We start from the raw sequence: 25,242 nt of genomic DNA on the forward strand, positions 1-25,242 counted from the left end.
ATAAATTAGCCTGAGGAGGTATAATTATATTATTCCAGCTGGTAAGTGCTTGTGACCTCTTTGTTTATAACTACTCATCTAGGGACTCATAATAACAAGGCCCCTTAGGTGTCTTTTCCTTGGCTGAATGAGGGCAAATATTGGGGAATAATTAGGCATACATGCACACACACACACACACACAAACAGCACAACATATTTGAGACCAGGTCCAGAGTGTGTTTGATTAAAAACGGTTTAATTTGTTCAAATACATTAATATACACATATATTGTAAAGAATAAAAACCCATCTTTACACATTTTGTCCAAAGTTTTGACAGAAAAACATCCTAGTCTGTAGTGATTATTGTATTCTTTTCTTTATTTCAAAGATTACACTGCAGTTGTTAGGACTGCTACATTCTAGATTGCGATCAATTATCTATCAGAGTACGTTGTTCTACGTCCATTGTTTAATTTATCACTGTCACATGCTGGACACTGATTGGATGAAGAGAAGGTTTTGTTGACAACATTGTTGACATTCACTAAACACAGGCAATTTTTGTTGTAATCATTAATTTGGTTGCAGGCGAGTTTGTTTGGATTTGCTTTCCTTAGACTCTCGCTTGGGAAGGTCTCGTAGACAGAGCCCCCAGCATAGACAGTCTGGGTAACTGAGCCTATGAATACACTAGTAATGTGTTAAGTTTCCCTTGGTAACAGGAGGTACAATTCATGTGTTTTCTTTGGATATAAAGGCGATTTGTCACATGGTTTGTTTCCCTTGGAAATTGTACATGTATGTATTAGTCATGTGACTGGTTTCCTTGGATATAATACATGGAAGCATAAGTCACATGACTGGTTTCCTTGGAAATAGTTCATGGAACCATAAGTCATGATGTGATTGTTCCCTTGGAAATAGTTCATGGAACCATGAGTCATGTGATTGGTTCCCTTGGAAACAGTACACAGAAGCATATGTCATGTGATTGGTTCCCTTGGAAACAGTACATGGAACCACGAGTCATGTGATTGGTTCCCGTGGAAACGGAATACTCTTGGCTTGTTGTACATTTATCATCAGGAAGTCACTGTCTCAATTGATAATTCAGAATGATAAAACTGGTTTATCTTTTCTTGGTTCTCCTTCAAACTTCAGAGTAACGTTAAGTAATGAACAAACCTATAAGAGAATAAACACACGATAATATTAAGGGTGGAGATCAATAGTTCGATATAAGGATAAAAACTAAATTCTTGTACTTAGGCCTCAGACCCCCTACCCTTCTAACTAAATTGGCCAAAATTGAAAATCCAGACAGCACAATCAATTTCAAATCAGTATGTAGTATAGCCTAGAATCCAGGTGAATGAGTCCACAGAACCTAAAGTTTATGAAAATACCTTTATTTCCTGGAGTGGCGTCTTCAAATGACTGCAAGGTGGGTAAATGAAATATGGTGGTATTTTATCATCTAATATAAGTTGTATCAGAACATTTGTGGTATATACCTGTTTGAACTTGGCTCTTATTTTGTTTAAGTCTTCAAAGAAGTTTTTACAATGGACATCATTCAAAGGAAACTGTTCTAGTAAAGTGTGGACTGATTCTAAAACTTTTAGTTTCCTGGAAAAGATCAAGAAAACACAGATTTTACAGTTGTTATTTTCCTGGAAAAGATCCGGAAAACACAGATTTTACACTTGTTATTTTCCTGGAAAAGATCAAGAAAACATGATGACATATTTGAAGTTGAGAGACATCAGGAGACATAGACTGTAAGATGTCATGTTGTGCTGCCCTCACAGGCCAGTGAAAATGGTTGACTGCCTGTGTGAGGGCGCCCTGTCATGGTATATCGTACAGACTACAGGAGACAATGCTCTCAATGAACAATGTAACAAGGATTGGTGCCCTCTTGGTTTTTTTGTTACAAAGTTACATAGACAATATTCAGATACTGACGCCATGCAAGTACATAAAATAATACATTTTATCTCAATGTCAAGATCATTGTCAAAAGGAAGATTCAAATACATTACATTCACAGTGAGATAAAATGTAACATTTCATGCATATGCATTCTATCAGCGCCTGTATTGTTTCTGTAATTTGTAACAAAACATGCGAGATGTAAAAAATATCATGTCCCCTAATTTTTACTCTATAGTTTGATAGTAAGTCAAAAACGTTATGAACAAATTGTACAGTAATCACACTGAATGTTATCGATGTTTTCAATTGCAGAGTTACAATATTATTGTATTTTTTTTTACTTGGAAATGTTTTTGTGAATTGATAACATATTTTCCCAAGATCAGTTACACTTGATTTTACTTATGTAGATCCATACTTCATGGTCTTATATTCTTATAAACTGGCAAGTTGTGAAAGTGTCACTGGTCTCTACAATTCTGGAATTATTCTGGGGCGAGAATACTACAACGTTGTACCATACATGTATGCAATTTCCTTTACCTTGAATTACTAGTAGATTCATCACGTTGTAAGATCATTCTCCATGTTGTAATAAAACCCTGATAGAAACCAATCTCTGATGCTATTTCTTGTGCTTTTTGTTTACCAAGTTTTTGACCTTCTTGTAATCCTTTCAGTTTGCCATCAGAGTAGCCTTCATTGAAACCCGCCTCCTGGTATCTGTCATAAAACATTAAAATATTAATCTTTACCAAAATTTCATGATCTGTACACCAAAAAAATTATAAAGAAAACTACAGATAATATATCTGATAGCACCCATCGACTTCACTGTGGGTTTGTTAAAACAACGTCTGGCAGCAGATATGTAGCAGCTTGATGTCATACGAATAGATATAGAAATGCTTTTGTGCTGTCTACAATCAGGGTGTTTTATCAAACTTGCACTAAATAAACATATTCACTATTGGTGCTATTTGTTCTAGTGTTATGTAGTGTTATGTAGTGTTACATGGTGTTATGTAGTGTTACATGGTGTTATGTAGTGTTACGTGGTGTTATGTAGTGTTACGTGGTGTTATGTAGTGTTATGTGGTGTTATGTAGTGTTATGTGATTAACTATATTTGTATGTCACACCACTGTTTTTATGTTTGTATAATTTGAAATACAACATTGTATAGATTATTGTATATGAGATGAAGCTATAGATAATAGATATATACTTTAGAGATTGAGTTGATCTATGGGACTCAGTGTACCCTCTAATCAAAGCCAAATTTTGATGTCGTGAGTCAAAATGAGAAAACAGAGATTCTTGTGAGTCACTACTAAGAGATAGGAGATCACTAAATTTTGGTGTGTCACTAGAAATCATGCGTGTCAGTGGCATGTCAAATTGGCATGCATTCTTGTCACTTTGTAACCTGATCATAAACAATCATATCATGGAGTGAACATGACTGACAGTTTGCAGTCAAAAGCTCTCAGCTCAAACTATGTTGTGAGTTTTGGATAAAATGTTAGTACTCATAATAAAGACTGGATTACAAAAAAATGAATCTATTTGAATTTTGACATAACGATGACAATTAAATGAGAAACAACTGCAGATAATGTGAGACGATTTATCATTCAACATGTTGAAACATGTATACATATCATACGATAGATTGATTTTATCAACATGTTAAAGGGAAGACAATATCACATACCTTTCCTCTGCATACACTATCTTGTCAAAAGCCAGGTCCAAATCATCCATTTCCTCTGTGTCTTTCACAGTCTGTGATGCTATGGCTTGTGAAGCCATATTATTTTACTTTAGTCTTCCACTGCCAACCTGCCATGGAGACACAAAACAAAAGAAATCACAGTCTGGACGTTGGTGGCGCTCTATATTGCATGTTGAATGCTTGTCTTTTCGTATTGATCTACATACAAACTGACACAAAAACACACCTTCCTATTCCCACATGCTTTCATCCGTTTGCATCCTATAGTCTAATTCTCAACCCATGGTGCACAAGGTAAGTTCCATGGGGATGAGGGTTGGGGGTGGACGATGGGGTACTTCCATAATTATGTTTTATAGTTAAGAATAAGCAGTGAAAGTTCTAAGTCAGGGTTAATATTTGCATATAACACTTTTTTATTTCCTAGTGTAGGTCTCACACATTTTTGTGTATCTGTCTACGTGGCTCATTATTGCAAATGTTTCCTCATAAAACAGCACACTTTGACACATATAACTGTGGATCAAATCATCATGGTTAGAGTGGTCATGGAGATATAAGGTACCATGTATACCTCCATGGAGTGCTTGAAGCAGAATCTGTGAGTTGCCAGTTACAACCTTGCTGCAACCATTTCTTCCAGAGTTCTTGGGTACTATACTTAAACCAGCACTCTACCTAACCAAAGTTGACTTAGCTAAGTATACTAATAGGAACCTAAAGAGCAGGCCTAGCTAGTGTCATCAATATATGCACAGACAAATTTTCTGTGATGTATGCAATTATGATGTGAGAGAAGAAGTATAGACAACACTGTAGCAATACATCCAGACCAGAGCAAGACAGACGACAGCTGTTAATGACTTTTGACATCTCATCAGTTTCCCCTGTCTATCAAAGATGGGGATTCCATAGATGCAGTAATGTAGCGGTTTTGCTTCATCGCCCTCGGTCCTCCGCTAGAAGCTTTGTTTTCTTTGCAAACCCCCATAAGAAAATAAATAGTAAAAAATGTTGCGTCACACAAAATGAAATATAAAAAAAATATAAAAATATTATAAATAAAAACAAAGCTACAATTAATTGAATATTGTAACTAGGGATTCAAAATTCACTACGGTAATACTAGGTGTACATCAATGAAGCTCTGCTTTGCTGGGAATATCATTATGTGTAATTAAAGCAAAAAATGATAAATTATGTTCATTATTATCATAATTCATATTCTATAAATAATCTATCAATTTTATGTAAACTTTTTACGACCGTCGATTTGTATAACAATTATTGTTTTGTTTACTTTCTGCTTCTCAAGGCTCAATACATTGGGGATCTTTCTGATACAATGTGAGGTATTATCATGATTATTCCTGCATATCGTCTGAACTCGATTCTGACATCGTCCATTCCGTTATGGGATCGGGACAATGTCAAAATCGAGTCCAGACTCAGCGTCGTCTGCCCGGTCGTCTGCAATCATGTGAGGTCTCGTCTCGACGAATCGTGAACAATGTATCGAATTTCTGACCGGACTTGGTTGATATTCGTTTTGACTGAATATAACATCTCTGACTACTTACTATTTTAGTCTGCATGTTTGTAAAAACCACTGATTGTATAATATATGATATCAAACGGCTGGGATCGAAGTCCACCGCGTCGATTCTAGATGAAAACTACTAAGCGGTAGTAATACCCTGGGTCAAAGGTTAAATAATTTATACATTTCGTAGGAGACAGATAGAGTAAGCAAATGCAATTTATTTACAGGAATGAATATTAATTAATACATTTTCCAATTATAGTTCTTTCATTAATTTTCGATAATTCATTAAAACAGAAAACAATAAAAAATGAAAGAATCTGAGAAGGTCAGTGTTTCCCTAGAGCATTGTGGGTAATACACGTGCGGAGATTTCGCCATTTTCAGTCGGCTGTTTTGACGTGAAGAGTGTACAATCGTTTTGTTGTGTTCAGGTGAGTGTTTGTACTTTTTACGCCAGCATATGGCGTCTACAGTACCAATTTTTGTTGTTTTTGAACCATAATGTTGCTTCGAAATATGAACAGAGTGGTCTGTAGAAAAAAATTATGGTTGAATATTTCTCGACATCACTGGCTGTGATGTCGTGGAGATAATTTTTTACATTAATTTTGATTGATATTGTATTCTTTTAAGGCCGCCGTACGGTTTTTACCGTCATTTTATCGTTATATTAACATATTATAATGTATGGCGAATGCTACAACGTTGATGAAACTGAAAAATATTGAATAATATTTAGTTCGTATCTGTGCGCAAGCCGTGGTATGTTAAATATTTCAGTTTGATTGAGGTCAGTCGAGATAATGATACGGCAACTCCGATAATTAAACCGATATTGATATCAAAAAATCACGGTATTCAAAGGACAAAATGGAGCCCAGCTTTAGGAAAATAAAATATTTTTTTTTCTCGAAAAAAAAAGTATTCTGAAATGAAAAACGTGCATGACAACAGTAACTCAAGAGCCAACGTGAATGTTAGAACCCCCTGGCCCATGTTGCAGTAGTACAGTTTTATGATAACCAATGCATTATTTATGCTAGAGTATTATATAACACAAAGGGGGGGGGGGGGGTATCGTTTTTCACTCATAAGGTCACACTAGTTCTTCTAATACATGATATAGAAGTATTGAGTTGTCGCCATAGATAACTCGGTTGTTTTTGTTTCATTAATCTTGTAGCTGGTGTTCTGTTGCTAATTTATTGGTGTCTTCATAACTTGAAATTTATTAAGCTATTGCAGTATCAATAACTTGAGGCACTGCAGAAAGTAATGAAATATTATATTTGTGAGTCACCATCTAATAATGTAGATCATATATATGAAAGATATTTAATATCTAGAATTCTAAGGCGAGAACTAAGTAATATTTATATCATTCTGGTATACCAGGGTTTGAAATAATTTAATTGACTTTTTTTTTGTAAGTTATCTATGTGGTTCAACAGTTTTAGATTCTGGTGGTCGATATAATAATGTTGGTGGTCAGTATTGTTGTCATTTTTGTCTCCATGGGTATATTTTATCTCCGAAAAATCTACAAAATTTCTACTCAAACAATTTTAGCAGCAATATTTAGCTCTATAAAATCTGATGATGGATTCACACTCTATACTTTTTTCAAACTATAGCTTAATGTACTCCCTACCAGGGGGTGAGGCGTATTGGAGTGTTTTATTTTCATTATTGTATGAATTATTAAATGTACACCAGAGATACAGTAGTGAAGGGCATGACAAATACTTGTTTGTACCCAAACAACTACAAATTGACCAAAACAGGATGTAATTCTCCCACATTTTGTAAACAATAAGTGCATGTGATGGACTCATAGAGTTGAATTTGATGGTCCAAAATGAAAAATCAGGGGGTCATTAGACACAAGACCATTGCTAAATTCAAACCCCAAATCAGGGGTCATTGAACGAGTTCGAACCCCACATCAGGGGTTATTGGACTCAAGACAGTTGCTAAATTCCCAAACCCCACATCAGGGGTCATTGAATGAGTTGAAACCCTGAATCAGGGGTCATTGGATGAGTTCAAACCCCACATCAGGGGTCATTGCACACAAGACCATTGCTGAATTCAAACCCCACATCAGGGGTCATTGAATGAGTTGAAACCCTGAATCAGGGGTCATTGGACGAGTTCAAACCCCACATCAGGGGTCATTGCACACAAGACCATTGCTAAATTCAAACCCCACATCAGGGGTCATTGGACGAGTTCAAACCGCACATCAGGGGTTATTGGACACAAGACCATTGCTAAATTCAAACCCCAAATCAGGGGTCATTGGACTCAAAACCATTGCTAAATTCAAACCCCTGTGTATCGGACATTTCAAATGTGTAAACATAATGGATTGAAATAAAATGGCTGTAAGTGTAACAGAAAATATTTTTTACAAAATATTTAATGAAAGTTTCAACATATTTTATGCAATATTGTTGTTGCTGAGCCATATGTGCAATTGCCAAGTGATCAAACTCCTTCAGCATCCGACTAAATTGTAATCTGCTAACAAATCAGTGAATGGCCGGTCCATGGCTCTTTCCTGATTGTTCACACACAAACATTAAGCCATTGTACACAGTACCATCAGTGACAAGTAGTGAGGTATCGGTAATAGCTAATCAAAAGGTTTGAAACATTCATGTGAAAATTTTGTATATTTTTTAATGGGTCAATATAAATGAAGAAAATAAAAATGTAAAAGCTGCAAAGGGAACATTTTATGAAACTATTATATTAGATATAATGGCATACTCGTAATATCATACATCCTGAAGTATAGTGAATCACCCGACGGGAAACATATTTCCGTAACTGCACACAGAATATAGTACAAAAAATCCAATCAAATTGATTTTTGGGTCCACATGCTAAAATCAGTGTCCCAACACGATCACGATTTCAAACTCTTACTGTAATACTTTTGAATAAAATCGTCCTGTAATGTCTAATTATTGGTATTTTAACAAGTTTCAGTGAATATATTGCTGGTTGTCTTATCTAAAAAAATGATATTTAGTTACAGCTAGTGCAGCTCTAATGCTACAATGTATGTGGACAACTACAATGTAGGTACCCTGGCTGCCGAAATAAAAATTTACCTTATTTTGAAATAAAATTCGTAAAGAAACATAATCATAATGTTAATGTTATTTCTAATAAATTAGAATATGAATTACTGAATTTACCAGCATATAAAAGCAAATTTTCTAAATTTTCCAATATTACTAGTTTCTGTGAAAATCACACTTGACTTGTTAGTATGTTACATTTACATGATGGCTAAAATTAGAATTTATCAAATAGTAACTTCATTTGATAAAAAGTAACATGAAAGTTTATTGACCTGATCCCTGTTAGTTACATAGGAGTACAATGTAGTATGAAAGAAATACTAGTATAGCAGTTTCCATGGTTACTCAAATTTTACAGTTTTCATGATTCATGTGTGTTTAAAACACCTGCTATGTACATGTGCAGTAATGCAAACACAAATCTTATGCATTTTAATGCCCCTTGATTTTTGATCATTTCCCCTGTCGTCTTTTTTCTTTGTTTGTGACACAATACAATACTAGTGACTCCGATCTGTGAGAATAGGTATTGTATGCTCCATAGAGAGTTGAGGCAGTTTAAAGGGCAGTTGTGCCATTATAGTTCCATGCTAGAGGTTATAATTGCACGGCGCTTTCAGCCATGTCAGAAAATGCTTATAAGTTATATAGAGACTTCCATTATCATATAAATGGTTTTCGCTTTACTTTGAAACTATGCTTGACTGGAAGGCATTTTCAGGAAACTGTCACTGTTAGGCAGAGAAATAGTATCTCGTGAAATATTACGTACTTTCCAGACATTCACTGTCACGCAGCCTAGGAAGTTAACTCTTTGAGCAAGATTTTTTCATTCTCGTAAACCAGAGCTGTAATTTCTTTTGCTACGTTAAGAACGGTGCCATAAAACAGGCTGTGGATTGCGACGATGGATTTTTTAGGATCATTTTACTCTGAATTTTAGATTTTTGGAGCAAAATGTTCCTAAAATGTAAAACATAGAAGCAAAGTAAAATAAAATGCATCAAACTGTAGTTCTTATAAATATTCAGTGTGACAAAAGCCATGTTTATCTGTGGAATAAAAATAATCATCAATGTTGTTGAATAATATTCATATTGATAGATTCTTCATCATGAAAATAGTCAATATGCAAGTGGATTTCAAAATTTGTTGGTCAGATGCAGCTATAGTTGAAATTTCACCTTTTAAATGCCAGTAAATTTAAAATATCACTTGCTACATTGTAGATGCAGTATTTACAGAAATTCACCTGCATTAGACCATTTATCACCTGCAGATGGCAGTAATTACCAACAACTTCTTAGGCTGATGTGGCCTTCTAGTCCAAATCTTACTTACTGATGTCAGATTTATTACTACCCTTATATATTTGAATTATCGAATTAAAGCTACAGCAAAATACTTATCTGTTTTCTTCAGATTTTTTCCCCAAAGGCTGGAGACCATTAAAGCTCGCAGCTGGACCATTTTTGAAACTGTTTTGTTAGATATTATGACATAATATTGTACACTCTCAGTATTGAATCACCTGTGGGTTAAACTATTTATATAACTATGCTTAAAGTGGCCATATGGATGAGGATTGGATATTTATTTTTGATTTTTAATTCATTAAACAATTTTTATAGCTTTCTGCTTGAAAAATGAATGTAAAATAACATAGACCAAGTCCTTGTTTGTATTAAACTAGATAAATAGCAGAAGATTGATAAATGTGTAAAATGTTTGTTATTGTATGTACAATAACACACTTTTGCTCATTTTTTAGCATTTAAAAAACTACTCACATGGTAAAAAAAACTACGCACATGGTTTAAAAAACTACTCCTGTGTCCTCATTAAGCGTCCATACTGTCCTGACCAGAAACAATTTTTTTCTTATACTGTTATTTTTGTAAGATTATGAATAGAAGCTGACAAGGTGATACAGAAGTATATACAAATGTACTGTAATAATAGTAATAATGGCAGGGCCTCCAACAAAGTCATGGAAAAGAGAAAGTTGTATAATAAATTTGAGGTTACATGTACGTACAATATTGCAAACTTTACCTAATAATCTCCCCCGCTCTGTTATTGGGTTTCCAACTTTTGGCACTTTATGTAAAAACTTAATTATTGAGGATGACAAGGTGATGCAATTGCCGTGGTGTGTACACAGGTCATACTCGTACAATAAAGGGCCTCCAACATTCACGGAGAAGGGTAATTGTATACTTTTTACAAGATTGTCTGTTACTATTTCTGGACTTATAAAGCAAATTGACATTTATGTTAACTGCTTGGTTGTAGAGACATCATTGAATATTGCCTAGGGTTGTACTTATAGAGTATATGTACGTTGCTGAGTGGCTCATTTCCCTACATTTACTCAAGTATGTCTCAAAACTTCATCTAAGACAATTTGATCGGCAACTGATGTGTAGCAATTTCTTGGTGATGCACAAAATGTTCCGTTCTCTTATCCAATATTATGCTGTGATCAATGTCCCCCATCAGTGCTAACTTAATGTTCAGTTGAAGCATAGTTCAGTAGATTTCTTGTGACACACTAAAGTAGTGACCAAACCATTAGGTCACAAGTGTTTTCCGGATGAATGAAGAGAAATATTGGAGAATAACATACACATGTAATTATACCAGTACCGGTATTATCAAAGAAAAATCGAGGAAAGTAATGGCAATTTTAAACGATGTGACTCGTATTACGAACACAGCAGAACCAGTGACGTAGATGCGTGTTGTCATGACATAGACACACATTGCTGTGATGTAGAATGACCAGGATATAAATTCCACATTTTTTGTTCAACTTTGCTTGTCCATGGTATGATAGTGGGTATTCCATTTAGTGCGTTGAAACCGTTGGAAACGAACATCAACAATGAAACCAAGTATTTTTAAAGTAAACAAAAAGTAGAACTCTTACTATATGTGTGGAAAAAGTAACAGAATGATATTAACTAATAGTACTTTACATGTAGCTTTCAGCCCAAAAATTGTAATCAATTTTCCTGGTAAATCATATTTGACGTCCTTCAAAATGTGACAAATGTCTACTTTTGTTGTCTGTGCCAAAATGTTCCAAAAATTGCTGTTAAGTGTTGCATTATAGTTTTATCAGGGTTCATACAATAGATTTTCTGGAAATTCATTATAGATGAGGAACGAAGACCTGTGTCAAAACCACATGGTGCATATTTATTAAATACATGTATAATGGAAAGATTTATGTATGAGAAAAGAGTAATAGGATAAATTTATTAAAGTTTTGAATTTATGATTGATTTTAATCAGTCAGTTCCAGCATTAGTACTTATAAATCAAAGTAATGGGAAAATTATGTAAATGTGAATTAGTGTTCAGTGTTGTGATGGTCAAATGGTTAGAGAAGGCTGGCTTTGAATTTGGTTGCAGGTTGGTTCTAGACTTGCCACTGCTGTTTGTGTCAGAATGGCTACAGTCGTTGGGCAAGATTTGAACCATAATTGTGCCCTAGTCAACCCAGCTGTGTAATTGGGGACCTGGTAGGATAGAGGTTACAATGTGAATGATTTAATTCTGTGTACCCTAGTCAACCTTGCTGTATAATTGGGGACCTGGTAGGATAGAGGTAGTAATGTGAATGCTTTAATTCTATGTATACCCTAGTCAACCCAGCTGTATAATTGGGGTCCTGGTAGGATAGAGGTTGCATTGTGAATGCTTTAATTCTGTGTACCCTAGTCAACCTTGCTGTATAATTGGGGACCTGGTAGGATAGAGGTAGTAATGTGAATGCTTTAATTCTATGTATACCCTAGTCAACCCAGCTGTATAATTGGGGTCCTGGTAGGATAGAGGTTGTAATGTAAATGCTTTAATTCTATGTGTACCCTAGTCAACCTTGCTGTATAATTAGGGACCTGGTAGGATAGAGGTTGTAATGTGAATGATTTAATTCTATGTATACCCTAGTCAACCCAGCTGTATAATTAGGGACCTGGTAGGATAGAGGTTGTAATGTGAATGATTTAATTCTATGTATACCCTAGTCAACCCAGCTGTATAATTAGGGACCTGGTAGGATAGAGGTTGTAATGTAAATGCTTTAATTCTATGTATACCCTAGTCAACCCAGCTGTATAATTAGGGACCTGGTAGGATAGAGGTTGCAATGTGAGTGTTTTAATTCTATGTATACCCTAGTCAACCCAGCTGTATAATTGGGGACCTGGTAGGATAGAGGTTGCAAAGTGAATGCTTTAATGTTATGCGCTTACATATATATACAAATGTAGGCTGTAAGGGGTTATATCGGTCTACAAATGCTGTTGTCCATATAATATAGACGATATTGAGTCACAGTTCTCCCTTGTAATTATTAGCTAAATCTCTTAGTGCAGTGTGACCTGTAAAATTTGAATATGACCCAACGTATAGAAAACAAATAAACAGTTTCATGTGCTCCATGGCCATTTCCTGATGTGGAGAGTACATGTACATGTATGTCTTGGGTAGTTTAGAAACTATGTGCTATTATCATTATCTATCGATGTGATTGGTTACTTATTAACAGACTGGTTAAACAAGGTTTGCATCAATATGATGGCCATTACACAAAGCATCTTCCATTCATGGGCGAAGCGATGATCAAATTTAGACCACATGGGATGGTCTATGCTGAAAACTTCACTCAGATAAATTCATACTGCCACGTCACTATTTCATTGTCACTAAAACTTCAACTTTCTTTTGGGCTTGCTACTAGATCGAATGCATTACGTGAATTTAATGGTCACTACATGCTCTCACTCAGTGGGTGGACATGGTTCGCACATAATATTACGACATCGTTTAAGAATAAACGAATCTCTAGGTGTATACCAAGTTAACAGTTCTCTTCAGCAACATATAAAATTTTATCAAACGCCATTACAACTGTGTCTCTGTCAAGTTGAAAGTTAACGCTGTCATTCATTTCATGGAAGTTAGAACTTAGTTTGTGTACCGTACTGCAGTGCTGTGTCCATAGTGTACTGAACTCTGAGAAGGGCCGGGGCACATGATATATTTCCAGAGTGATTGCCATGGAAAATCGAAAGCCCAGAAAGATAACATTAAATCACGGCATAGAATATTGTTGCATATAAATGTTATTGTGACATTTTGGAAGTACAAGCTGTGTGTACGATGACGGAAGAATGACGTGTACAATGTGCATGTGATTTGTAAACATTTGTAAATTTTTATGTACTTCGTGTACATCTGAATACATGTCGTGTGTATGCACCCATCAATCCATCCATCCATCCACCCACCCACCCATCTATTCAAAATTAATATACATGTATATTTAATGTTGGACAAAAATTACTAATCGTGAACAAAGGAATCCTGGCCTAATAAATGTATTGGCACTTAAATCAATATATATATTTTTTTAGATTTATGGTAATAAATTACCGTACATTTAAAAAAAAATACATGATTGGATTTCAATTGCTCTTGACTGAATGTGTGTTTCATGTATTACTACTGGTTCTGCCATCCATCATAACATGTGGTGTTTTGTGACAACATAAAAAGGTGTTAATAATATGTACATACATACATGTATGAATAGACATGTTCTCTATTAAAAGAGAAAATACTGCGTTGTGATTCAGAATGATAAAAAATGGCCATTCTTGAGAGTTACTACACATGTATACATTGTATTTGTATTTTAACACTGATAGAAGAACAGCAGATTTTGTTCCCCTATATGTTATAATGTGGTGACTCATCCACGGCCAGTAGGGACTGGCTCATTAAGAACGGTACCGTAAAATGGTCGTGGTTTGCGACGCTGTGTAAGAAAATCTAGCTTTTATCCTTTTGATTCACAACAACAAAATTTAGCTATCGTTAGATTTAGAGGCACATGTGACTTAAGGAAGTAGAGGACAACACATCAGTGCTAGCTCCAGACCCTCATTGTCTGTACCTACAATGTACATTTGTAGATCCCAATGACGTCTTCCTTCATACATGGTTGTTTTTCAAAAATATGGTCATCCTCTTTTGTTGTTGGGGTCAATGGTGTGATTTGCATAATTTAACACACTGTTCTGTTCTTTCACATTTAACGAGTGTCTGCTGATGTATTACTACATCTTTGTTACAGCTGTCTCCCTGTTTGAGACAAAGAAATATATAACATAACAGTTGTTTCTTGTCTTGAAATTATTATTTATTTCAAATCCAAATCAGGAAAACAGTTATGATCGTACCAGTACAAGCAAGTGTAGTTAGGGCCGTCACTAGATACATGTATCAATACCCAGTATCCAGTATTTGAACTGAAATGCAAAATGTTGTTAATATATGAGATTTGATAAGAGTTCTACCAGTGTTTCTACCATAGACCATCCATCTGCCTGTACACCTGCCTGCCCGTCCTTCCATCATTCCATCCGTCCCTATCTATATTTCATCCCTTCATCTATTTATCCCTCCTTCCCACCAACCATAAATATGTTCCATCTTATAGTACAACATTAATCAATCCGTCCATCCATCCATCCATCCATCCATCCATCCACCCACCCACCCAACCATCCACCCACCCACCCACCCACCCAACCATCCATCCATCCATTCATCCACCCACCCATCGGACTGACCAACCATCCGTCCATCCATCTGTTCATCTATCCATCCCCCCCAATTTATGTTTGTCCATCCATCCAGCCACCAGTCCATCCATCCAGCCACCAGTCCATCCATCTGTCCGTCCGTCCGTCTGTCTATCCATCCACCCACCTGTCTATGTTCGTCCATCCATCTGTCCACCCATTCATTCATGTATTCATTCATTCATTCATTCATTCATTCATTCATTCATTCATTCATTCATTCATTCATTCATTCATTCACAAAGAGTGAATAGAAGGAAGGATGGATAATTAGTAAATGGTCTCATAGTACAGATACTGGTAGAACTGAACAAATATAACCACATTAACACCATTTAACATAACAGGTCAAACATCAGACACAACAGGGATAGCAATACATGTAGCCATCTATATATACTGGTAGTACCAGTAGGTAATAACATACCCTTTATTAACATCATAGTTTTTTGTGTTGAACACAAAACACATTATGTCAGCAATAATGGAAACATGAAACTAACTTTTCTTTTGACATTTCACAATGTTTGTCACAAAAATAAAATGTTTTAGGAAAGTGTGAGCTCTCAAAGGAAATAACTGTTACAGAGTAAGTATTCTACAGATGCAGTATACCCTCTAATGATAGTCAAATTTTGTTGTTGTTGGGTCAGTATGATAGAAACTGGCATTTCTTGTAAGTCACCACGTACATGTAGATGTAGTAAGAGATAGGGGAACACCAAATTTAGGTGCATCACTAGAAATTGTGTGTGCCAGTAGCATGTCAAATTGGCTTGAAGGGCACACTGGTCACCATATAGTAAGAGATAGGGGAACACCAAATTTTGGTGCATTACTAGAAATTGTGTGCGTCAGTAGCATGTCAAATTGGCTTACAGGGCACACTGGTCACCACATAGTAAGAGATAGGGAACACCAAATTTTGGTGCATCACTAGAAATCGTGTGCGTCAGTAGCACGTCAAATTGGCTTAAAAAGGGCACACTGTTCAGATGTGAAGTATAAATGAAAAGGTTGAATTGAAATAGACTACATAAGGTATATTAGTTTGTCAGTGATCATAGATGAATGAATTATACAAATATAGTGTTTGACAGTCTGAGGAAGTTATCGATAATTACTGCCATTTGTAGGTAACAAAAGGTGTAATGCAGGTAAATTTCTGTAAATACCAGCATTGAGCAGGTGACATTTTAAATTTCCGGGCATTTAGAAAGGTGAAATTTGAACTGTTAAGTGACAATAGGTGATATTAATGCAAGTAAATATGTTCCTCACTGTCATGATTATAACCAATAAAAGATTGAAACTTCAAAAAAAATTTCTCGAATTTAAAGCATTTTGTTCCCAAAATTTAAAATTCAGGAACAAATCATCTTAAAATATCTTAACTTCCTACCTGGGCTGTCAGTAGAACTCCTTACCAAAGAATAGAAATGACACCTTTTAATTTTGATGGCTTTCATCATTACTTAATCACACATCAAATACTGTATTGATGGATGAATAAACAGATATCAAGGTCTGAGTTTCACACATACATGTTAATATCTAATCAAATACAGAAAAATAATCAAGGGCCTCCAGCCATATTGTGCAGGGTTTTCTCATTTAATGTACAAATGTATAGTGATATACATGTAGACATGCTTGCCTTCATTACCCGCTGATACCTACTAGCTTTTCATTAGCTATCTTCCAGCACCCAGTCACATTAGTCATTTTCATTATTTTCATTTCATTTTTATTTATTAATTTGCGTTATTGCGAATAAAGAACTTATAGTCAATTTACTATACCGATATGTATAGTCACTCTCTATGTTCTCTTTCAAACGTATAGTGAAATGGACAAATTCTATCAAAAATGTAGCTAAATCTAGTACTGGGGAAGGGATGAACAGCACATGTCAGTAGTAATCCATCACACAATAACAGGTAGTTGACATGTAAGTGATTACTTCCTTCAGTTTACTACAAACTCAACCTCCAGTTTGAATGTACATATAAGTGACTCAAGGATGCAATAATACCATCATGTTATATCAACACTCCAATAACATAAACTATGGCTGTTGGTGGTCAAAACGGAATGCTTTTAGATGTTAGAGAAATCCATTTGACTATATGGTGGAGATGATCATAACATGTACATGTACATGTAGGACTACAGGGTTTGAAATTAACCTTTTTCTTTGGTAGTCCTAGTGGGCTACCAATTTCAGAAAGTGGTAGCCCAAGGATTGTAACCAATAGTCCCATATTCCTGAACTGTAAACAGAGTTCATCTATTAGAAATATGTGTGTTATTAAAATACTTTCATGTCTGTAAATCTTCCATCCTTTAAATCATCGTATAATTAGTGGTAGCCTGAGTGGGCTACCAGCTGCAAACTACTGTATGGTAGCCCCATAACAAGAATTGGTAGTCTGTGGACACAGAACTACTGTTAATTTTGAGCCCTGGACTAGCGTACCATGCTGTATAACAGAACAGGTTTCAACAGAAATCATTATTTATCAGTACTGACCGAACAACACACGGTACCAGAGTGTGCCCTTTGTACTTCGAGATATAATGATGGTAAAATGTGAGATAGTACTACCATCATTAGATAACAGGAGTGCATCACCTTTCAAGGCCTGAATGATTATATTTTAAACCAGGCTACTTTTAAAATACAATATTTTAACACCTACATTATGAGTGACTTGCTGTATAATTACATGTATGTACAAAAAAATACAAGAATTGTATGTAAAGCTGGTATTTAAAATTGTATTTGTGCGACAAGAGTTGTGTATGTATTGCAAAGTGGTTTTTAATCCATAAACAAGTTAATGGTATAGGTGTGTGTAGATAGATATATGTACCATCAGCAGATAATCAGTGTAATCACAGACTAGAACATGTTATCATTTGTCAGTGTATAGACACATATTGTACAGTGTATCCATCTATCATGCTGTCTTGTCTGTTAGTCTCTTTGTGTAAATAACCTTTGTCAAGAAGTCCTGGACAAATTGACTCAACGTGGCATTTATGTAAGTGGTAGAGATTTATGTTTGAGTGTCTTTTTGACAATTCAAGATGACCTGAAGTCATAAATGTAAGTTGAAAGTATTAGGTAGCGTGAAAGATCCAGGCATTCCTTCCACTTATATAATGCGCTCTCTTGCCCATGGTGTAACGAGTGATTACATAAGTGGACCAATGGCTGGAACTTTTTGACATTCAGCTAGAGTGACTTGGCTGTACTGTACATTTGTGTCTCTTTTGACCGTTCAGCTTCAGATGACTGAGAGTTACAAATGCTACTGAAGTTGAAAGTAATGGACAATTTGATGCAACTTGGCATTCAGGTGACGCCACTGTACATGTATGACAGACCATACATTTGTCATTTTGTGTCTTTTTGACAACTCAAGATGACCACTACACTGCACATGCAAGTTGAAGTGACTCGGCTGTACATGTACATTTGTCATTTGTCATTTTGTGTGTCTGTTTGACAACTCAAGATGACCTCAGTGAAGTAAGTGATAAATACACACTCTACATGCAAGTTGAAAGTGACTTGGCTGTACATACATTGTATATGATGTGCTGTACATTTGTCATTTGTCATTTTGTGTTGACAACTCAAGATGACCTCATTGAAGTAAGTTTCAAATGTACAATGTACATGCAAGTTGAAAGTGACGCGGCTGTACATGTACATGTATGATGTACCGATACAGTGCATTTGTCATTGTGTGTTGTCTTTTGACAACTCAAGATGACTTCAGTAATGTATTAACGTTACAAATATACATATACAATTGAAAGTGAATCAACTGTACATGTATGATGTACTATACATCTGTGTCTTTTTGACAACTCAAGATGACTTCAGTAATGTATAAACATTACAAATATACATATACAATAATGAAAGTGACTCAGCTGTACTCTACATTTGTGTCATTTTTGACAAATCAATATGACCTGAAGGTACATGTACATGTAGGTTGGACAATGGAAGTATTTGCAAGATAAAAAAGACACTTGTCCGTAAAATCAGTAAACTGTTTTTGGAATAACACAAGCACAGCACCAACAAGTGACATCTTCACTAGGGTACATGATTTGGGAGGTCAGTATTTCCTCTGTATTCTAAGGGCAGTATTTAGACAAAATGTAATGTACCTGAGTTTTCCACTCACTTACCAGGTTCCCATAAATTATGGTACAGTGTACTAGGGAATTGTAATGGCAGTGCAACATTATACATGTACATTATACAGGAGACATCCCTCCATTTATGGCTTGTGATTATGATGACTGCTAAGTTCATTTTTTAGTGATACAAAAAGTGTCTAGTACCTGTTTTTTCAAACAAACGATGTCAGTTTATAACAAAGTACAAAATGTACTGTACTCTTTAAATAATCAAGGAATGGAAGATAATTTTCATCAGAAATTGACCTTTAAAGGTCAGAATTCAAGTGCACAGCCTTGTCTTATATCAGTGATAATTAACTTGAAACTTGTATCAATTCAGATTTTGGGTGCTTTTTTGGGAATGTATTTTATTTTATTACTAATATGTATCACTGTGTACTTTGATGTACAGTTAGAAATAAAAGCAATAGTTTATTGATTAAACAGTGTTGCAGCCAGCCTTTTGAAAGAGTGGGACATAGTGTCCCGAGACTTTCATTTTTGTGGGTCATTATCAATTTGTTGGGGACATAAAAAAAGTGCCAATGGCATTGTAGCACAACTGTACAGCCTTTACAAATATCTACCCATAACAGTATCCATGCTAGATATTTGCAGTTGCCTATCCAACCCTGTTGTTATCTATGTAATATACGCAATCATGTGGCTGTTGTTATAGGCGTGGTCATGTTGCTAAACATATTTGCATACAATTTTAGTGTGGGTCATCTATGACCTGTAACTTCCAAAATTGTGGGTCAGGTCCAAAAAATGTGTGTCAAATGACCCAAAAACCCCCTCTGGCTGCAACACTGTTAAATGCAAACGATACAGTATACGCTGAGCTGTATTTTTGCAAGTGATAAAGAATGAAAATATGGCTGCAGTAGAATACTACATCACTTGCAAAAAAACTTCAGTATGTTTGCCCTACAATCCATTTTGAAGTCGTGTGGTTCTATAAGTATAACTATCATGGTATTGATGTATCATAATTGATAGGTGGCTAGAAATGATTTAATGGAAGATGAGAGGCCATTTAGCCCAATCTGATTAAAGTCTGATGTAGTGAATATGGCACAATTTCTTTATTTACGAATTATTTACAAAAATTACATCTATTTTCTATATCCTTCATTTATTGTCGTTTGTTTTCAAAATTTGGTAGGTTGGTGTCTTGGATAGGGTAGGGATGTGTTGGGGTAGGGCAAGGGGTGTGTTGGGGTAGGGTAGGGATGTGTTGGGGTAGGGCAAGGGATGTGTTGGGGTAGGGTAGGGATATGTTGGGGTAGGGCAAGGGATGTGTTGGGGTAGGGTAGGGATATGTTGGGGTAGGGCAAGGGATGTGTTGGGGTAGGGTAGGGATATGTTGGGGTAGGGTAGGGATATGTTGGGGTAGGGCAAGGGATGTGTTGGGGTAGGGTAGGGATATGTTGGGGTAGGGCAAGGGATGTGTTGGGGTAGGGTAGGGATATGTTGGGGTAGGGCAAGGGATGTGTTTCATCATGGTTTACATCACACATAAACGTGTCAGTCATATTTGTGAATGTTCATGAGGGGGGGGGGGGTTGTTCTAAAAGAACGAAGTTCGCTTACTGAGCTTGACAACATTGTGCAATCTTCCCTTCAATATACAGGGTAATATGAGCTTTTAAATGTACAGGTGACATGAAATTTTGTAAAATTGCTGAAGTGTAACTGGAGCTTGGCAAGACAAGAGTGGTTTCAAATTTCCAATATCATTTCCGGCATCATTTGATCCATCATTAGGGAATACCAGATTTTCCATTTGATTTTTTTCCAGATCAAGGAATAGAGTGATATTAGATATATGTTGTACAATGTAGGTGCTATTCCATCATCAATGAATTTTTCTGTTTGATATTTTCTTGTCCAATAATGTGTTTTTTTCCATTGGGTGTTTTTTGTTGAGTTTACTGCAAACACAACCTTCCGTCTTAAAGTGAGTCACGAGACAGGGAACCTAGTGAAATGACAGGGGAACTCGGTAGATATTACCTTCATGTACTTACTGCCCTTAGCAAAAACACTGGTAGGCCACCCTTGTAAAATGACAGGGGAAACAGGTAGATTTTACCTTCTTACCACCCTTAACAAACACACTGGTAGGCCACCTTGTGAAATGACAGGGGAACCCGGTAGATTTTACCTGCTTACTACCCTTAACAAAAAATACTGAATACACCGACAATATTGTAGACACAGTTTTGTAGCGATGTCAGTCAAAGTAGTAAATGTAATTGCAGTGGCGTCAACTGAAAGGATGGAGTCTTTTATACTTATTGAATTGTATTCTTGAGTGGAATATTTGACTCTTAGATACACTCTTCACAGTGATGAACAGTACATGTACATTGTACATTAATAGCCTAGAATCAAATCATGTGGGGATTTTGGCTATTCCGTCTTCCCATCATACCTAGCGTAACTCTAATGGTTTTTAGTCCCAAATGAGCACAGCCCGGAGGGGTAACTTATAGGAATGATCCACGGCCCTCCGTCTGTGTCTCCATCATAATTTCTTTGATATGTACACACTTGTTGCCTGTTTTTGCAGCTGGTGAAATTAACAATTCAATGTATAGAATCATAGTTTGATTCCAAGACACTGTTTGCAATACATTGAGTTTTAAGGACTGTATCATCTGCAACGTTCAAACACAATTTGCAGTAATCATGTATTGTAATGATGGGAGATTTACGGACATAAAAAGTATTTTAATAACACACATACTTCTAATACAGGAACTCTGTTTTCAGTTCAGGGATATAGGACTATTGGTCACCATCCTTAGGGTATCACTTTCTGACATTGGTAGCCCACTAGGACTACCAAAGAAAAAGTTAATTTCAAACCCTGTCCCAGTATGAAATACCAACTTCAAAATACACAGTTATAATTTTATCAGTTTAAATTTTAGACGTATGGTTCCAGTAGTGACTGTGCTATATCTAACTACCAATACCACATTGAATATATACCAGGGCTCGAAATTAACTTTTTTAGTTGGTAGTCACTTTGACTACCACTTTTTAAAACTGGTAGTCAACAGGGAAGATTTGGTAGTCATTCTTTTTTTCAGCATTTAATAATTTATGCATAAACAAAACATTAAGTAATTTTTTTCATGAAATTAGTGACATTCATATTAGGCAAACATTTGACCTGTCCTAAAATACTACATGTAATATCATACTAGTATCATAGTAAGTAAATATCATATAAATGATTATTGTGTGTACCAAGCTCTTATTTTGCAATATCCACTTGGAAACCTCAAACTGACACAAATTTTGGCATAACACGTACATAATAAATATACACATATTTTACATTCATTCAGTCACACACACATGTACAAACACCCCCACCCACCCACAAACACACACACACACACACACACACACACCAAACAGTTACTGGCCTCAAGCATATATACAGGACGTGACTGAGAGATTGACAGAAATAAACTTCAAAACACTAACTAAATCGCTAGTCACACACCAAAATTACGTACTTTCCATGTTGTAGTTTATTTCACTGAATCAATAACGGTGTGAAGTGTAGAGTTACACGTAATGATTAGTGGATCATTCCATTTCGGGTGTGTGGGTTGCTTGTCAATCTTATAACACAAATGCTCTCAAATCTGAGCATTTGTGCTATTTATTATTATTTACTTTGTAAAAGATAAAACGTCATACGATAAAAAATACACGCGGTCACCATCCATTTCAGTTTCCCTTAAATTAAAAAATAACATGCTATGACCCAACCCAAGAGAGAAATGGTATGCGCCAAGGCACGTCCCTCAATCTTATCTGTTACTATCTATAAACACAGGAAGTCATTCTGATTATGTCTAGGATTTCTCTCCTCCGCTAAGGGCTTCAATAAACGACGTAAATTTTCATCCTTCCACTAAATTGAGGTATCATAGTATTGAATGACTAGTTGTAAAATACTATTCGCGATTAGTGGTGGGAGAATGATTTTATTCCGTATATTTTCCTAAGTTTTGTATCATTTTGATCGCAACTGTGTGACATGAAAAAGACAATGAAACAGTCATGAAATCAATAGAGTGTTGCGTTTGAGTAGACGTTACGGCGTTTGTAACATCACATATAAGCTACATGTATTTTGTTTATTTTACAAAGCCATTGTTGTTGACTACAAAGTAAGCAATATCAAACATGCCAGCCATATCTAATCACATGTAGCTTAGAGTCCAGCGCTCACGCTACATCGCCAACTTGTCAGCAGGCCTTCCATGCATACGGTGGGTTGGCGTCCTCATGATTTTCGTGGTAGTCAAGGATGACTACCAGTTTTCGAACTTGGTAGTCATTTTGGAAAACCTGGTAGTCAATTGACGCGAGACTACCGCTAATTTCGAGCCCTGTATACACATAGAGAAATAAATGTGATTTGGTTTTAAGAAATAAATGTGATTTGGTTTTAAAATAAACAGGATAATTTAATAATGTATGGTTACTACAAATGTACATGACAACTCAAAGAATCTTAATCTAATTTGTGTTAGTCTGATCAGGCACAGTTCAAATTAGGATTGAAATTAACGGTCTGAAAAACAGCTGTCTGGCAGAGCTATAGAAAAGTTGGTCCTGAACAGAAAAATGATCATACCTCCATTGATAAGTTAGCTCAAGTGTGAAAGCCTGGGATTAAATCATGGGCCTTTAATACAGCTAAATTTAAAATTTAGATGTGAAAAAACATGTTTGGCAGAGCTATAGAAAAAGTTGGTCGTGAACAAAGGGATCATATTTAATCTTTAAAGCGCCACTGATCAGAGAACCTGGGATTGAATAATTGGCCTTTAACACTGAGCTTAATCCTTAAAGCTCCACTGATAAGATGACACTGATGTGAGAACCTGGGATTGAATAATTGGCCTTTAATACTGAGCTTAAGTAAATCACAATAATTCAGTGATCAATGGACGGTTTCAGATTTTGTACTGGTACCAGTAGGTCAATTGTCATCACTAGACATAATAATGTTTATTCTAAATTGTTTACCTTTGATGAGGGTCAATGGCCAGCACAAATAATGAACATTGTGTGGTATGTTTTGTTAAAGACAAAGGGTCACATCTGGGTTAAAGGTATAAAAAATTCTTTATTTGACAGATCTCAGGTTATTGAAAAATTGGTTCACGACAAAAGAATAATCCTTTGTAATCAGTACAGTACAGTACAGTACAGTACAGTACAGTACAATACAATACAATACATCACAGTACAGTACAGTACAGTACAGTACAGTACAGTATAGTACATCACAGTACAGTACAGTACAGTACAGTACAGTACAATACATCACATCACATCACAGTACAGTTCAGTACATCACAGTACAGTACAGTACATCACTACATACACGATACAGTACAGTACAGTACATCACTACATACACGATACAGTACAGTACAGTACATTACATTACAGTACATACAGTACAGTACATTACAGTACAGTACATTACAGTACAGTACATTACAGTACATTTACATTACAGTACAGTACATTACATTACATTACAGTACATGATACAGTAAGGTACATACATGTATGTCTCAGTACAGATTCACAGTAGAGTAGAGTGAGTAGTGTACCACAGTACAGTACATATGGCATTGTACAGTACAGTATATCACAGTAAAATACAGTACAGCATAGTAATAAATACATATAGTAAAGTTCATACAGTATGTAAAATGGTCTAGTACAGTGCAGTAGTTACTAGTGCATCAGTGCAATGACAACACTCATGACAGCATAACTGCTCCTTATATGGAAGAAGTGAATATACTTGAAATTGTACAACTTCACATATTCAAATATGTCAGGTGATTCCATTAGGATGTCACCTGACCAAACGGCATAATATCATTATGCTGATGACATCTGAGTGATTCGAACAAAAGCTTCATGTTCATGTTTGTATGTAGTCGTTTCAAAATCTAGATTCCAATAAGTAACTTAAAGGGGCACAGGCTGAGTTTAGACGGTTTTACTTTGGTT

At 35.7% G+C, this 25,242-nt stretch overlaps 2 protein-coding genes across 12 annotated transcripts in view; one reads left to right on the forward strand and one right to left on the reverse strand.

The window, feature by feature from the left end:
* Positions 1–277: 277 nt before the first annotated feature.
* On the reverse strand, positions 278–5,341 carry LOC144453036 (protein LTO1 homolog). The gene is made up of 5 exons (XM_078144304.1): positions 5,242–5,341; positions 3,641–3,768; positions 2,467–2,646; positions 1,500–1,614; positions 278–1,170 (listed from the first exon to the last, which is right to left on the reverse strand). Exons 2-5 carry the CDS (start codon positions 3,736–3,738, stop codon positions 1,096–1,098), a joined length of 468 nt encoding a protein of 155 aa, XP_078000430.1. The 5' UTR covers positions 3,739–3,768; positions 5,242–5,341; the 3' UTR covers positions 278–1,095.
* A 258-nt stretch (positions 5,342–5,599) lies between these two features.
* The window catches only part of LOC144452938 (CUGBP Elav-like family member 1), a 79,052-nt gene continuing 59,409 nt past the window's right edge, over positions 5,600–25,242 (forward strand). For all 11 annotated transcript variants that reach the window (XM_078144156.1, XM_078144159.1, XM_078144161.1 and 8 more), the window contains exon 1: positions 5,600–5,638. The gene's annotated coding sequence lies outside the window, so the exon portion shown is untranslated. The remainder of the gene's footprint in view (positions 5,639–25,242) is intronic.

This window comes from Glandiceps talaboti, chromosome 23 (genome assembly GCF_964340395.1).
Source record: "Glandiceps talaboti chromosome 23, keGlaTala1.1, whole genome shotgun sequence".
In the NCBI taxonomy this organism is placed as follows: domain Eukaryota; kingdom Metazoa; phylum Hemichordata; class Enteropneusta; family Spengelidae; genus Glandiceps; species Glandiceps talaboti.

Excerpts from the sequence above, each read along its gene's own strand:
- LOC144453036 (XM_078144304.1), bottom strand. The coding sequence starts at position 3,738 with ATGGCTTCACAAGCCATAGCATCACAGACTGTGAAAGACACAGAGGAA. Across the intron at positions 2,647-3,640 it reads ATAGTGTATGCAGAGGAAAG|ATACCAGGAGGCGGGTTTCA; the intron begins GTATGTGATATT and ends GTTTTATGACAG. Across the intron at positions 1,171-1,499 it reads TAAGAGCCAAGTTCAAACAG|GTTTGTTCATTACTTAACGT; the intron begins GTATATACCACA and ends ATTCTCTTATAG.